Genomic DNA, 14,901 nt, shown 5'->3' on the forward strand with positions numbered 1-14,901 from the left:
CTCTGCTCAAGACTTATTCTAACTGGTCCACATATTTCTTGAAATGGTTGCTGCACACAGTATCGCAGAAGAAGCCTTCCAGAGCCAAGAACTGCAGATACTGAAAGAACAGAATTGATATATATTTTTTTTTAAGGAGAAGCAGAGAATAATAATAAAAAAGAGAAGAATATTTATTTCCAATTCAAGTTTTCTTATAGCACTGTAGTCTCTGTGACAGCCCCATCAATTTTCAAGCATTTAACTTGGCAGCGGAGTATATTTTATAAATTCTCTGTACAAAGGCAGATTAAAGTATTTATGTATGGAGGCAAGAAGATTAGACCTTTACTATTGAATAGTGTCAAACAAACTTCAGCACCTATTCATTTGCAAAATGTCTTGATGATTACGGTCATTACATACAGTGAGGCAGCCTCATAAAAATGTCACTTTGATACATTTCTGAAATAGAAATCCACATCTAGGTCATAAGAGCTTTTCTAGCGACAAAACTCTATTCTGCTTACCTTACTGAAGCTAAATATAAAACTGCTTCTTCTGTGACAACTGAAAGAAAAAGATTTACAGCTAATTTACTACCCAAAGTTATAGGAGGCACAAATTGGCCAATCTTACTACATTTCAAAAGGGTGATCCAAGGCAGGACAAGTGGCAATATTCCCCTTTTCAATTTTGCTGGGAGAAAGCACGATGCATTTTTCTCCCCAGAAGATTAAAAAAAGAAACCTGTGTAAGAGTCTAGATCATCTCTCCCTTGGTCATCAACAAAGCTAAAGATTGCATTGTCTCTCCCTTGGTCATCAACAAAGCTAAAGACTGCATTGTCTCTCCCTTGATAAAGATTGCCATAGTCTCTCCCATGTAAATCAACAAAGATAAAGATTGCCTTTGTTACCCTCCCGGGCTCAGATCAGGTACCTGTCCTGAAAGCTCAGGGATGCAAATTGACAGTGCCTTTGGGGACTTCCCAGACCTCAGCCTGGCTTGAATGCCCAGGATGTTCACAGCTCACGTCAGCTATCCAGAAGAGAAAAGGCTTATGTGTGTCTGAGGAATGGACAGGCAAGCAGCACAGGGAGGGGACGGAGGCCCTCCCCGGTGCCACCGCCAGATCCCTGGGAATGCAGGAATACACAGGAAGATTTGCTGGGGAGCTGCACCCAGACACTGATCTAAAAAAATCTGTATAGAAAGACATGAGCAATGCCTGCCAAACAGTGCACCTCCACCAGTGCATCTCCACCCACGCACCTCCAACAGAACAACTCCTGACGAATTCCACAGAACATCCCTGGGCCACACACCCGTCTCTCTCTCTCTCTCTCTCCCCCTGATCTGTGGCTAATGGTAATATAATCCCTGCTCTTTTCCTTCCCTGCTTCTTCTCTTTTTCTTTGTTGTTCTCTCTCTCCCCTTCTCTTTCTCCTTCTGTTTTGTTCGACTTTACCCTTTAATAAATAGTTTTGTGGTGATGTATGGTCTCACTTGCACCTTAATTTCACAACATGGAAATCTATAAGAACAGGTCTTGCTCCTCTGGACAGAGATATTGTTAATCTCTGTTCTCTGGACCTTGACAACCTGTAAGAGGGCTGCCTGGCAAACAGCCTTCATCAGTCAGCCCTTTTAAACTGCTCCAATCCCAACTGTTTATTGGGTTCTTTCTGTCCTTGGACAGTCATGGAGGCACCTGTGTGAAAGTGCTCCCATCTCCTACTCACAAACTGCCAAATATTCCTCAGATCACATCTTCTTCTTCCAGAGTCTCCACGGAGTTCTCTGTGGGGCTTAATCCTTAAAACCACTGTATGATCTCATAATGCTTTGCTGAAACTTCCATGTAGCTACACTCATCCCTAGTTTCCACTCCTCACTTCATAGCCTTCTCTAAACAGTGGTCAAAGTCCTTGCTTAATCTTCTGACCTTTCAAAAGGTCTAAAAGACAGATCTCTTCACAAAGAGCTGATCACTCCTGTTCTCAAAATCAGTGTCTTATTTTCTCTCAAGATGGGCCTAGAAAATCAGCAAAATTTCACTACTGAACAAAAACTATTGCTCTGTGTCCAACACAACAAAGTATCACTTAAAGACTTCTTCCAAGTGTAAAACATCTTGTAAAAAGAAACAGCTTCTAAAAATCTCCAATTTTCTACTAGAAGTATGATAGATGGGGAAGCATCAGTAGCATACTGCCAGGATCAGTAACAATAATTCCATAAAAAGCATGCCCTTGCCAAGAGCATCATTTCAACGCACTGCTACAGAAGCAAAAAAGCCAAAATCACCAACAACATGGTTGATGTAGGGCAAGCAGTAAACACTGTCTACCACAGACACTGATGGTCTCTGTGGTGTCTGGAGAACTGTATGACAGGAAAGACATGGAAGGTGCATCTGTAAATAGCTCCTTTTCAAACTGCCACCATGTCGCAAGTGGAGTGACCCAGAAACCCACAAGGCTGTTTAATTCAAAAGGCTTCAAAAGGGAGAGCCATCCTACAGGAAGACAGTGGCTGAAACCGTGGCTGACAGGGAGGCCATGAAATTCAACGAGGACAGATGTTAAGGTCTTGCACCTGAGAAAACATAAGCCAGGAGCACGGCACTGGCTGAGATCTAGACGGCTGAGGAACAGATCTGTGGAAAGGGACCTGGGGATGCTGGTGGGCAACAAGCTCAACAGGAGCAAATAGTGTGCTCCCATGGCAAGAAATGTCAGAAGAATGCTGGGTTGCATCAATCAGGGCAGCAGCAGCAGAGATAAACAAGCCATTACCCCACAGTACTGTTCTACTCCTACTGCACTCAGTTTTGGTCCTTTCCACAAAGATGTGGAAAGACAGGCTGGAAAAGGCCCAAAGAAGGGCCACAAATATGGTCCAAGGACTAGGAAACTGCCATATGAGGAAATGCTGGGAGAACTGGGTTTGTTCAGCCTTGAGAAAAGATGGCATAGGGGAGACCTTCTCACCATGTTACAGTATTTAATGGATGGAGACTCCCTTTTTATAGGATTCACATGGAAGAGATAAGGAGCAACAGGTTCAAGTTACTCCTGAAGAGATTCCAGATGGACACCAGGAGACAATTTTTCACAGTGAGAACCACAAGCCATTGCAATGACCTCCCAAGTGAAGTGGTGGATTCCTCTACATTGTACACTTTTGAGATTCAGATGGACAGATGAGCCACTCTGTCTAGAGTGTGCTTTTGCCAAGAAAGGTTGGGCCAGATGATCCTTGAGGTCCCTTCCAACTTGATACTCCATGATTCTGTGAAAATACAACTCACCGCATTTCCCATCATGGTGTAGGACTTCCCAGATCCAGTCTGGCCATATGCAAAAACACAAGCATTATAACCTTCAAAAGCAGATTTAATCACATCTGTACCAAGATTTTTGAAAACCTAAAAACAAAAGAAAGATGTTTAGGACAACAGGAGCTTGTGGAAGTTCTCATCAGTCAATGACTCCAGCGTGGCAAATATAAAGTAATAATCTACCACAACAGCAGCTATTTGTATCAATCAGTATATTTACTGTCAAACTGGAACTTGGTACTTCAAATTAACCACTCGATTTTACTACCACACTTAGTTTACAGCACTGCAACAGTGTATTTTCTGCTTCTTTTTCTGTCAGAGGTCTATTTGGCATGTAGACACCCCAAAAAGCTCTACCTCCTTTCTGTAGCTCCAATTTTTTTCAACGCTTTCAGCTACTTGAAGCACTTTCTGCTATTGTTAATATCTACTCACTTTTTTGTCTTCATCAGCTCTCTCTCTCCCCAGTTCTCCATCCCCTTCTCAAGAGCAAATGTTTCCTGGCTTATGTTTTTGAAGGGGTCTGGTTGGTTGGGATTTGGTTTTGGTTTGTTTTTTTTTTTACTTCAAGTGTAAGAAGATTGTCTGTTATGTGTATTTCCTCCCTAAATGGCTTTTAAATACCAATGCTTTTTTTGGCTAACAAACATGGAAATATGCTTTCTATATGTTAGATGACCCTCCTTCATTAGCTGGCTGCTTTTCTTTTTGCCCTCCACATTTGCAAACTGCAAACAATCCCTACTCTGCATCCTATAACGTTAATTTGTTCTCACCTAAGAACTTCAGCTCTCATCAAATCCCTTCACCTTCCTCTGCAATACCAGCTCTAGAATTGTGGTGGTTTGGGTGTTACCCGCCCCCCACACTTTGGAAAATCACCCAGACTAGACTCAGCAGCTCTGGAAATAGAATGAAGCTTTATATTTACAGCTTAGCACAATATACAAGCAGATATTTACAGTATATACAATTATATATATAAAAATATAGACGTTAAAAAGTAACACAGAAACACAACTCTCCTCCCAGAAACCTGAGTCTCCAGGAGGGGCTCACAATCATCCTTCCACCTTTCCTCCCACCCCTCTACCCTACCCAAGACTTTGGCTTATGCTCAAGGTAGCTTGGAGGGTCAGCCAGGGGGTTTAGGAAACAGATGGATTAGTGGGCAGGTTAGGTTAGAGAGAGAGGTGCAGCCCACAAAGCCCAGACAGTGACTGCCTTATCTATGTTTTTGGTCTTGTTCTCATACATCTCAGAAAGCCTATAAGTGAAGTAAACATCACTGTTGTTTCCTTTACACAGCCTGTAATCTAATTCTTCTCACCAAAACATTCTAGCTAGCTTCAAACTAGCACAAGAATCCTCATGGAATCCTGACCTTTTGTTACCATTACACTCTCATTTCCTTTTATATCCCCACAGGGTATCAAGTAACATTTGCTGTGGCATTGATCTGAATGAAAATATTCACCTGGGTCTCCCAATCCAGATTCTTCAAAAATCTATCAGATGCTTTATGTTATTTGGCTACCAGTTCATAATGTGTGTGGTGTATGTTAACCAAGGTGTACACTTCAGTATTGATAGTTCATGCGCAGTATAACAATGCTACTCCTCCTTTAAAGGAGTGCTGAACAGTTTTTCACAGTATTTCACACAGTATCATCTGAGTTGGAAGAGACCTCACAGATCATCAAGTCCAACCCTTTACCACAGAGCTCAAGGCTAGACCATGGCACCAAGTGCCACGTCCAACCTTGCCTTGAACGGCCCCAGGGACGGCAACTCCACCACCTCCCCGGGCAGCCCATTCCAGTGTCCAATGACTCTCTCAGTGAAGAACTTTCTCCTCACCTCGAGCCTAAATTTCCCCTGGGGCAGCCTGAGGCTGTGTCCTCTCGTTCTGGTGCTGGCCACCTGAGAGAAGAGGGCAACCTCCTCCTGGCCACAACCACCCCTCAGGTAGTTGTAGACAGCAATAAGGTCACCCCTGAGCCTCCTCTTCTCCAGGCTAACCAATCCCAGCTCCCTCAGCCTCTCCTCATAGGGCTTCTGCTCAAGGCCTCTCCCCAGCCTCGTCGCCCTTCTCTGGACACGCTCAAGCATCTCAATGTCCTTCCTAAACTGGGGGGCCCAGAACTGAACACAGTACTCAAAGTGTGGTCTAACCAGTGCAGAGTACAGGGGCAGAATGACTTCCCTGATCCTGCTGAAAGTCAACTTCATAGAACACAATCATAAAATTGTTTCAGTTGTAAAAGACCTCCAAGACCATCAAGTCTAACTGTCAACCTAACACGACCATGCCCATTAAACCATGTCACAAAGTGCCATGTCCACATGTTTCATGAACACTTCCAGAGACGCTGACTGCACCCCCTCCCCGGGCAGCTTCTTCCAATGCCTGACCACTCTTGCAGGAAAGAATTTTTTCCTATGTCCAATCTAAACCTCCCTGGCACAATTTCAGGCCATTTCCTCTCATCCTATCACCTGGTACTAGGGATAAGATATTGACCCCCATCTCACTACAACCTCCTTGTAGGGAGATGTAGAAAGCAATGAGGTCTCCCCTCAGCCTCTCCTTGTCCAGAATAAACAATTCCAGTTCTCTCAGCCACTCCCCTTAAGACTTGTTCTTTAGACCCTTCCAGTGATCTCTTTAATCATTAATGTTCAGTTGCAAGTGTGCCTTTGGAATACTTTGACCTTCCTTTGAGAAAGGAGTTACAATGCTATAATCAGTTACACTTTCCAAGGAGGTAAAGATAAGCCAAAGCACTACTTCACTTTCACTTGTCCTCTGAAAAACAGTATTAAGCTTAGTTGAATCCTTTCTTCCTCCTAACAGCTCCTTTATTTCTTCCCCTCTTTTTCCTCTCTCTAGATCCACATTTTTACCTCACTATTTGCACCAAGTCTTTATATACTACTGTTTGGAGCATTTTCCCTTTTGAAAACATGTGTACACCTTGCAAAGGGATTCCAGGTAGATACACAGGACAGTAAGAGTCAGTGGTGATTGAACACAGAGGCTTAAACACAGGTTAGAAGAAAAGACATGGTTAGGATGGGACTTTGTCAGAGCCAAATGCCTGTGACACTGATTTGTCACAAAAGGGCAGTAAATGTCAAAAATCCATTTGTTTCTCTTTCAAACACACAAACTAAATAGCTTGATAGTAAACTGCTACTCCCACTCTACCTTTCAAATACTAATGCATGTTTTGCATCTACAAGGCATACTAATGGGGCATGTAGTATTAGATAGGCTTACATTTATTATATTCTTCCATATGAATGGCAGAAAAACAATAATCAAGAACAAAGCACACTAGGCAACCCCATTGCCAACAATCAAGATTCATTTTGTTCCATGGCAAGATGAATGCAAATGAAAAACATCCATTTCCTATGCCAGTGGTGCAGTAAACTGGAAATTCTGCAGCAACTTGATAAGAGCTTAACCACAAAGTCTTCCAATTAAACACGACATTAGTAACACAGGCAAAAGAATAGCTTGTGCAGTGCTTGTTTTGAAACTGCACTCCTATGGTTTGAAAACTCTTTTTGTTTTCAAATGTGCTGCACACATTACAACTAAAACAACACTCTTTAAAACAATATTTTTGTGGCTGAGAAAGAAGTTAGCATTTGGGGGTTGTAATCAACATGCAACTGAGTATGAGCAAGCAGTATGCCTGAGTGGCAAAGAAAGCCCATGGCATCCTGGCTGGGATTAGAAATGCAGTGTCTAGCAGAAGCAGGGAGGTGACTGTCCCCTTGTACTCTGCTCTGGTGAGGCCACATCTCGAGTGTAGTGCTCAGTTCTGGGCACCTCATTACAAAAGAGGGATGTGGAGGTACTGCAGCAAGGACATAGAAGGGCAAGGAAGCTGGGGAAGGGCCTGGAAAACAAATCTTTTTAGGAGCTGCTGAAGGACCTGGGGATCATTAGTGTGAAAAAGAGGAGGCTGAGGGGAGACCTCATGGCTGTCTACAGGCACCTGAAAGGAGGTTGTGGAGAGCTTGGTGCTGGTCTCTTCTCACAGGTAAATAGTGAAAGAAGAAGAGGAAGTGGACTCAAGCTGCAATTGGGTAGGTTTACACTGGATATTAGGAACATTTTTTTCCCCAGCAAGAGCGGTCAGGCATTGGAATGGGCTGCCCAGGGAGGTAGTGGAGTCACCAACCCTTGATGCGTTTAAAGTCATTTGGATGTGGTGCTTGGGGATATAGTTTAGGGTGCACCTTGCAGAGTAGGGATATGGGTTGGACTTGGTGATCCTGAGGGACCTTTCCAAACAGAATATTTCAGTGATTCATGCGAGTAAGGATGAAGGAGGCAGTTTGGGGCTGTGGTGCACACTGTAACAGCAGAATATTGAACATGGACATCTAAGCCATGTTTAGGATTTATTATTATCATCCTATTACTAAGGACCATATCACAGCTTTAAAAAAACCACAAAATCATTGCTCAAGGCTGCAGCAGCAATCCTTATATGGGCATTTTAATTTACTTTTTCTATAAGCTTCTGACATGGACAAGTTATGCTGATCTTGCCACAACCTAACCCACTCTAAAACAGGCAAAATGGCACCAATACGAGAAAACATAAAATAAGGAAAACTTAATTTAACACTTATATGTGGAAACTGGACACCCACTCAGGATACAACTTAGGCATCAATTCACATTCATGTGAATTGCCTTTGAAAATGTCTGCTTTCAGAAAACTTCATTTGATTACATTGGATATTAGGAAGTGATTCTTTACAGTGTGGGTGGTGAGACACTGAAACAGGCTGCCCAAGGAGGTCATGGATACACCCTCCCTGGAGGTGTTCAAGGCCACATTGGATGAGGCCTTGAGCAATCTGGTCTCGTGGTAGGTGTCCCTTCCCAGGGCAAGGCGATTGGCACTAGGTGATCTTTAAGGTCCCTTCCAACCTAAACTATTCTATGAATCTATGAATTATTTCATATCAGGTTCAGATTCTGGGAATAAAACAACAACATTCATTGTAAATGCAACAGCCTAACAAGTACAATGGACTCTCTTCCATGGATGATTCCAATGATGTCTTTCATGAAGGTTCCAAGAATTAAATAGCCAAAAACCTAAGCCTCAACCAGTGCTTAAGAATAATTTCTATAAATACATTTATAATACATTTTGCAGGTATTTCCAAATGTACATCTAGAGAATGAGAGGAAACAGCCTTAAATTGTGCCAGGGGAAATTTAGATTGGATATAAGGAAAAATTTCTTTCCTGAAAGAGTGGTCAGGCATTGGAGCAGGCTGCCCAGGGAGGAGAAGGAGTCACCATCCCTGGATGTGTTCAAAAAACATGTGGACATGGCACTTTGTGACATGGTTTAATGGACATGGTCGTGTCAGAGGCAGTTGGACTCAATGATCTTAGAGGTCGTTTCCAACCACAACAATTCTATGACTCCATGTTTCTGTATCATTAATACTAGTTTATGGAGATATACTCATCTCTATCAGGAAAAACTAAGATGGTAACCAGTTATCCTTGGGAATTTCATGCATTTTCCTGAAACCAAGTCATATTAAAAAGAACTCTGATTTGAATGAACAAACCCAAGGATCATCTGTTGCATCTGCATAAACCAGAACCAAAGTCTCAAGCATCAGTTAGGACAACAGCAAACACATGCTCAGAGCTGTTTGAATTGAAATAAATAAAGAGCTCTCTGCATGTTCAGCTTCAAGCATTTGCAAAAGTTCTAGTAAAGCCAAATGGTCTGAACTACCTGCTTTAAAATACCCACTAAAACCCAGGGTCCTGATCATTGCATTCAAATATACAACTTCTTGAATTTGACAAAGTGCTAAAGAAATTAGGATATTTCTACATCAATGCCCAAATAAATACACACTACTCAATACTTAAGAGAATGCAGCAAAAATTATGTCACTTACATGAACATCATAAAGAAACAATCCAGAGAGGTTAAAAATACACTTAATCCAATGCTTGGATTAAACACTAACCAGTGTTTAATATGAAATGAAAAATAACTAAATAAGCAGCTTTAAGGAAAAAAATACAGGAAAAAGAAGAAAAAAGATGAACTAGAGCTAAAAAAAGAAGCTTTCAGGAAAAATAAAAGGACTTAGTGCTTACAGTGATGGTTAAATAATAATTTGAAGTATAAATTCCCTATCAAATATTGCCATTACATTAAATAGCAAAGCATGTTCTTCTCAGAAATATTTTGAAATGGCTTTAATTTATTTTTTCTTATTAGTAGTTTTAATTTTGAGATGTTTTAGAATTAACTATATCAGTATCCTTGATTTTAAAGGTTACAGAACAGATGAGGTACATATGAAAAAGGTACACACCCAACTGGCTTACAGCATATTCAGTAAACCCTTACATTATTTTAAGGCAAAAAAAATGCTCTCACTTGAAGCTTACAGCATTCCAAATTCCACAAAATCAAAAGAGAAGGCAGCAATTGCAAAACATTCAAATAACTTTACTTGGAAACATGAAATAGCAAAAAAGTTTCAATGTTCACACAAAATGTGAGGTCAGGAAGGGTTTCTCCATTTGTTTAAATAAAGCCTACAGCTTTTGAGTTTGATTTTCTGCTCCGAGTGTGCAGAAAGAAAGGCAGTTTTGTCCCTTCCTAGACTGAAGATGCAAGGGAGGAGAAAGAAGAATGCTTTTTAACATGGACCAAGACTTTTAGAGAGATAGGAAGATTGATTCTCTCTAAATGAATTTAAGCTATATGCCTGTTTCTAGAAAGCACTTTAGGCTGGATGTTAGGAGGAAGTTCTTCACAGACAGAGTGATTTGCCATTGGAATAGGCTGCCCAGGGAGGTGGTGGAGTCACCGTCCCTGGAGGTGTTCAAGAAAAGCCTGGATGAGGCACTTAGTGCCAGGTCTAGTTGACTGGATAGGGCTGGGGGATAGGTTGGACTGGATGATCTTGGAGGTCTCTTCCAACCTGGCTGATTCTATGATTCTAACTTGACCTTAAAAGATGTATCAGACAAGAGAACTAGAAGGCAGGCACTTACCCTGCTGTGTCAGAAAACGCAGCACTTAACAATGCTAGGTAAGTTAAGAGAAAAACCAAACCCCAAAATTCAAGTTCTCAGGCACCTAGGGAATTTCTGAATTACAGAAGAAGCACTCTCAGTGGAAAGAAATTTCACAGAATGCTTTCAAGCCAAGGAAAAGGGTAAAGAAAAAAAAAATCATTATTGACATTGAGAAATCCTACCGTTTCTTGACAAACAAAACTGGGACTTTTACTGTCTGCTGAGAAATAGGAAAAATCATAGGTAAATGTCTTTGTTCTTTCTCGTCCTATGTCTCCAGTACTGCCCTCTGGAACCTTTTGAGAAAGAAGATAAAAAAAAAAAGCTGGTGAAATAGACACTAATGAAGTAATTAAAAACATTTTACAATAAACAATCAGCATACAGATTTAGCAAAACCCTAAACACATTTAGAATTTTATAGCGACCAATTAGACCATTATTGCAGCAGTGAAAAAAATCACAGAATGATAGAATGGTTTGAGCTAGAAGGGACCTTAAAGATCGTCTGGTTCCAACTCCCTGCCACCGTCAAGGACACCTTCTACTACACCAGGTCACTCAAGGCCTCATCCAACCTGGCCTTAAACATCTGGAGGGAGGGGGCATCTGCAATCTCCCTAGGCAACCTGTTCCAGTGTCTCACCACCTTCACTGTAAAAACTTTCTTTATAATATCCAGCCTAAATCTACCCTCCTCCACCTTAAATCCATTCTCTCTCATCATACCACAATAGGACCTTGTTCATCTAGTTCCAACCCCTCTGGCACTGGCAAGACACCTTCCACTACACCAGATTGCTCAAAGGCCTTATCCAGCTTAACCTTGAGCACCTCCAGGAAGGAGGCATCCACAACTGCCCTAGGCAACCTGTTCCAATGTCTCCTCACTTTCACTGTAAAAATTTTCTAATATCCAGTTCAAACCTATGGTCCTCAAGCTTAAATCCATTGCCTTTTATCACAACAAGCCCTTGTAGCCAGGTGGGGGTTGGTCTCTTCTCCCAGGCAACCAGCAATAGAACAAGGGGACACAGTCTCAAGGTGTGCCGGGGGAGGTCTAGGCTGGATGTTAGGAGGAAGTTCTTCCCAGAGAGAGTGATTGGCATTGGAATGGGCTGCCCAAGGAGGTGGTGGAGGCACCGTCTCTGGAGGTCTTCAAGAAAAGCCTGGATGAGGCACTTAGTGACATGGTCTAGTTGATTAGCTAGGGCTGGGGGATAGGTTGGACTGGATGATCTTGGAGGTCTCTTCCAACCTCGTTGATTCTATGATTCTTTCCAATCTAAACAATTCTGTGAATCCATGACTACGATACCTTTGAGGAACAGGGGTAATGAAACACTGTACTTTGAAAAGCAGTGAGGATGTTCTCTACAATGCAGTGAGCACTACTGTTTTATCAGTCATATTCTGGCAGCTGTTCAGTTAGGACTTCATTTCTGAAATTTTGCTTACCTTTAAGTTTATGATTGTTGTTTTATTTTTGTCCATTGAAATAATAAACTTTGCATTAAGGTCTTTCTCCCTGAAAAAAAATAGAATTGTGTTAAATAAAACATATCACAACCACTTGCAGTCGCATTTCCACTCAACAAGTTGCTTACACAGTCAGTTATCAAGTGAATTCATTTTTACTTCATTTTTTAACTGTTGTGACCAATGTTTATTTATTGCTATGGGATGTAGTTGAAGTACTTGGGCTTGCCTCTAGATCCCTTCATCTAGAAACAGAGCAGCAGCTCAGGGAAACCTGCTTCAGGAGTTTGACTCTGCAAGTCAATGAAGTGGTTTATTCTTACTTTGAAGTACTCTGATCCAAAGCCCAGGGAAGTCAATTACATGGCTCTAAAGAACTTTGAAACAGAATGTTACAAGGTATGCCCCAGCCTCTTACCAGCATCCTAGTAGCAGCAGTTCCCATTTACCCAATTAGCCTACGTTATAGCACTAAATATTTCACAGAATCACAGAGTGCCAGGTCGAAAGGGACCACAAGAACCGTCTGGTCCAACCTTTCTAGGTAATAGTCCAGTTGAAATGAGATGGACCAGCATCCTAAGTTTTAAACCTGTCCAGTGTAGGGGAATCCACTACCTCCTTTAGGAGCTGATTCCAATGCCTAATCATTCTCATGACAAGAAATCTTCTGAAGTCCAATCAGAATCTCCCCAGGAGTAAGATGTACCCATCGCCACTTATGTTTCCCATGTGACTGCCATCCTCCTGGTAGCCACCCTTTAAGTACCAGTACACAGCAATAAGGTCTCCCATAAGCCTTTTCCTCACAACAGTGAACAAACCCAGATCTTTCAGACCTTCCTCATACAGAACAACATCACCTCAGTATTTTAAAACTATCTTAGAAATTAGTTACTCAACATATTCTTTGAGCCATGATACATCATAGCAGTGCAGGATACAGGTACTGCTACCAACAGAGTGTCACAAAGGTTTGCTGCTTCCCGAGCACAATTCCAGGAAGAAAATACAAGCCCAGTTCTGCAGCACCCACATCTATTTGACTTCATCTGCTTCTGAATGGTTACAAAATTATCATCAAAATTTTGTTAGTGTCTAGAAACCAGCATGTATCAACCTGCTTGCTATAAATGATATTTCACTACAGTTAGTCATAGAAGGCTGCTCTTGAATTACAACATTGAGAATAACATCTGTATTATTAAAAACATTCACACGAAGAAGAGAACCAGAAAAGATGACTGCCACATACACTAGACACATCCTCATTCCCCAAATGCCAACAGACATGCCTGATCCAAAACCATCTGCTAAGTCACCTGACTGGTGCAAAGGAAAGCAGAGGGCTTTAAAGCACCACACTGCACAGTGTGAGTCTCAGTGATCACTGGGTATGTGTTTGCACCAACTACAAATGTCAAATGTACAGGGGAAACTTCTTTCCAGTAACAGAAGACCTGAGATTAGGACTTTAGCATGACGTTTTCTTCCTCATGGTGCACTTGCTGACCCAGTTCTACATTCCTCAGCTGACTGTGCAGCTACCCTCTAATCACATTCAGTTACTCTGTAAAAATTCTAAAGAAAAGCCAAAAAAATACCCCAAACCCCACAAAAACATGTCTACAGGAATTAATAAAACACAGGCAGATAATAGTGATTCTTTAAATATCAATGTGCTAGTTTGAAGCTAGCTAGAATGTTTTGGTGAGAAGGATTAGATCACAGGCTGTGAAAGGGAAACAATGGTGACATCTACTTCACTCATAGGCTTACTGTGATGTATGAAAACAAGAGTAAAAACATAGACAAGGCATTCAGGGACAGCCTGGGCTTTGAGCTGCATTTCTCTCTAACCTCATCTTCCGTCTCTCTGATTAATCCACCTGCTTTCTAACCCCCCTGGACAACCCTTAATTCTTCCTTGGGGCACAAGGCAATGTCTGGGGTAAGGTAGAGGTGTGGGAGAAGGTGGAAAGGCGGTTGGGAGCCCCTCCTGGGGACTCAGGCTTCTGGGAGGGGAGCTGTGTTTCTGTATTTACCTTTTCACTTGTATATTTCTGTGTATATATACTGTAAATATCTGCTTGTATATTGTGCTAAGCTGTAAATATAAGCTTCATTCAATTTCCAGAGCCAGCTGAGTCTAGCCTGGGTGATCTACAAAGTGTGGGAGGGCAGGTAACACCCACACCATCACAATCAACATATTATTTTCTAAGTTAATTTAAAAAATGGTAATAATTACAGCATCAATTCTACAACTGAATCTAGATCTACTTGGTTTAGCTGAATTCATAGTGTTAGGTTATAGGCTAGACTGAATGATCTCAGAGGTCTTTTCCAGCCTCAATGATCCTGTGATAATCTTTTCCAGTAGGAAACAGATTTCAGCATTGCAGTGATGCAGCCTGTGGAAGGCTATTATTGATTCTGCTTCCTCGACAAGTCTATCTGCCTATGAAAATGTTTCAAATGTAACTCATAATTTGCTTCCTCTAGGAAGTTTTGAAGGTCTCCAGGCAAGTCTGGGACAGAATTCTTGCTTTCATATCTGGGTTTCTTCACAACTGAGATGTACAAGGGTAAATAATAAAATAGAGAGCTTTTTAGCCTGTAGAAGAGAAGACTGAGGGGGATTCTTATCAACACTTAAAGTATGGGTGTAAGGAGGATGGTGCCAGTCTTTTTTTCAGCAGTGTTCAGCAACAGGACAAGAGGTAGTGGCCACAAACTTGAATGTGGGAAGTTCCTTCTTAAACATGAGGAAGGTCTTTACATCAAGAGTGGTAGAGCACTGAAACAGGCTGACCAGAGAGGTAGCAGTCTCCACCTCTGGAGTCATTCCAAATGCACCTGAACACCATCCTGTGCAACCTGTTCTAGGTGAACCTACTCTGACCAGGGAGTTGAGACCAGACAATTTCCAGAGGGCCATTCCAACCTCTGTCATTCTGTGATTCTGTGACTCAGTGGTGCCTTCTTTCCCAGC

General features: G+C 41.8%; 1 protein-coding gene across 7 annotated transcripts in view; it reads right to left on the reverse strand.

The window, feature by feature from the left end:
- Positions 1-14,901, reverse strand: part of KIF16B (kinesin family member 16B) — a 174,183-nt gene that overhangs the window by 143,098 nt on the left and 16,184 nt on the right. For all 7 annotated transcript variants that reach the window (XR_010302825.1, XM_064146165.1, XM_064146166.1 and 4 more), the window contains exons 2-4: positions 11,886-11,955; positions 10,610-10,723; positions 3,296-3,412 (exon numbers count right to left, since the gene is read on the reverse strand). Coding sequence is in view for 6 of the 7 variants with exons in the window: in XM_064146165.1 (XP_064002235.1) it covers positions 3,296-3,412; positions 10,610-10,723; positions 11,886-11,955 (301 nt within the window). In the remaining variant the exon portion in view is untranslated. The remainder of the gene's footprint in view (positions 1-3,295; positions 3,413-10,609; positions 10,724-11,885; positions 11,956-14,901) is intronic.

The sequence above is a fragment of the Pogoniulus pusillus genome, chromosome 7, assembly GCF_015220805.1.
Source record: "Pogoniulus pusillus isolate bPogPus1 chromosome 7, bPogPus1.pri, whole genome shotgun sequence".
Classification (NCBI taxonomy): Eukaryota; Metazoa; Chordata; class Aves; order Piciformes; family Lybiidae; genus Pogoniulus; species Pogoniulus pusillus.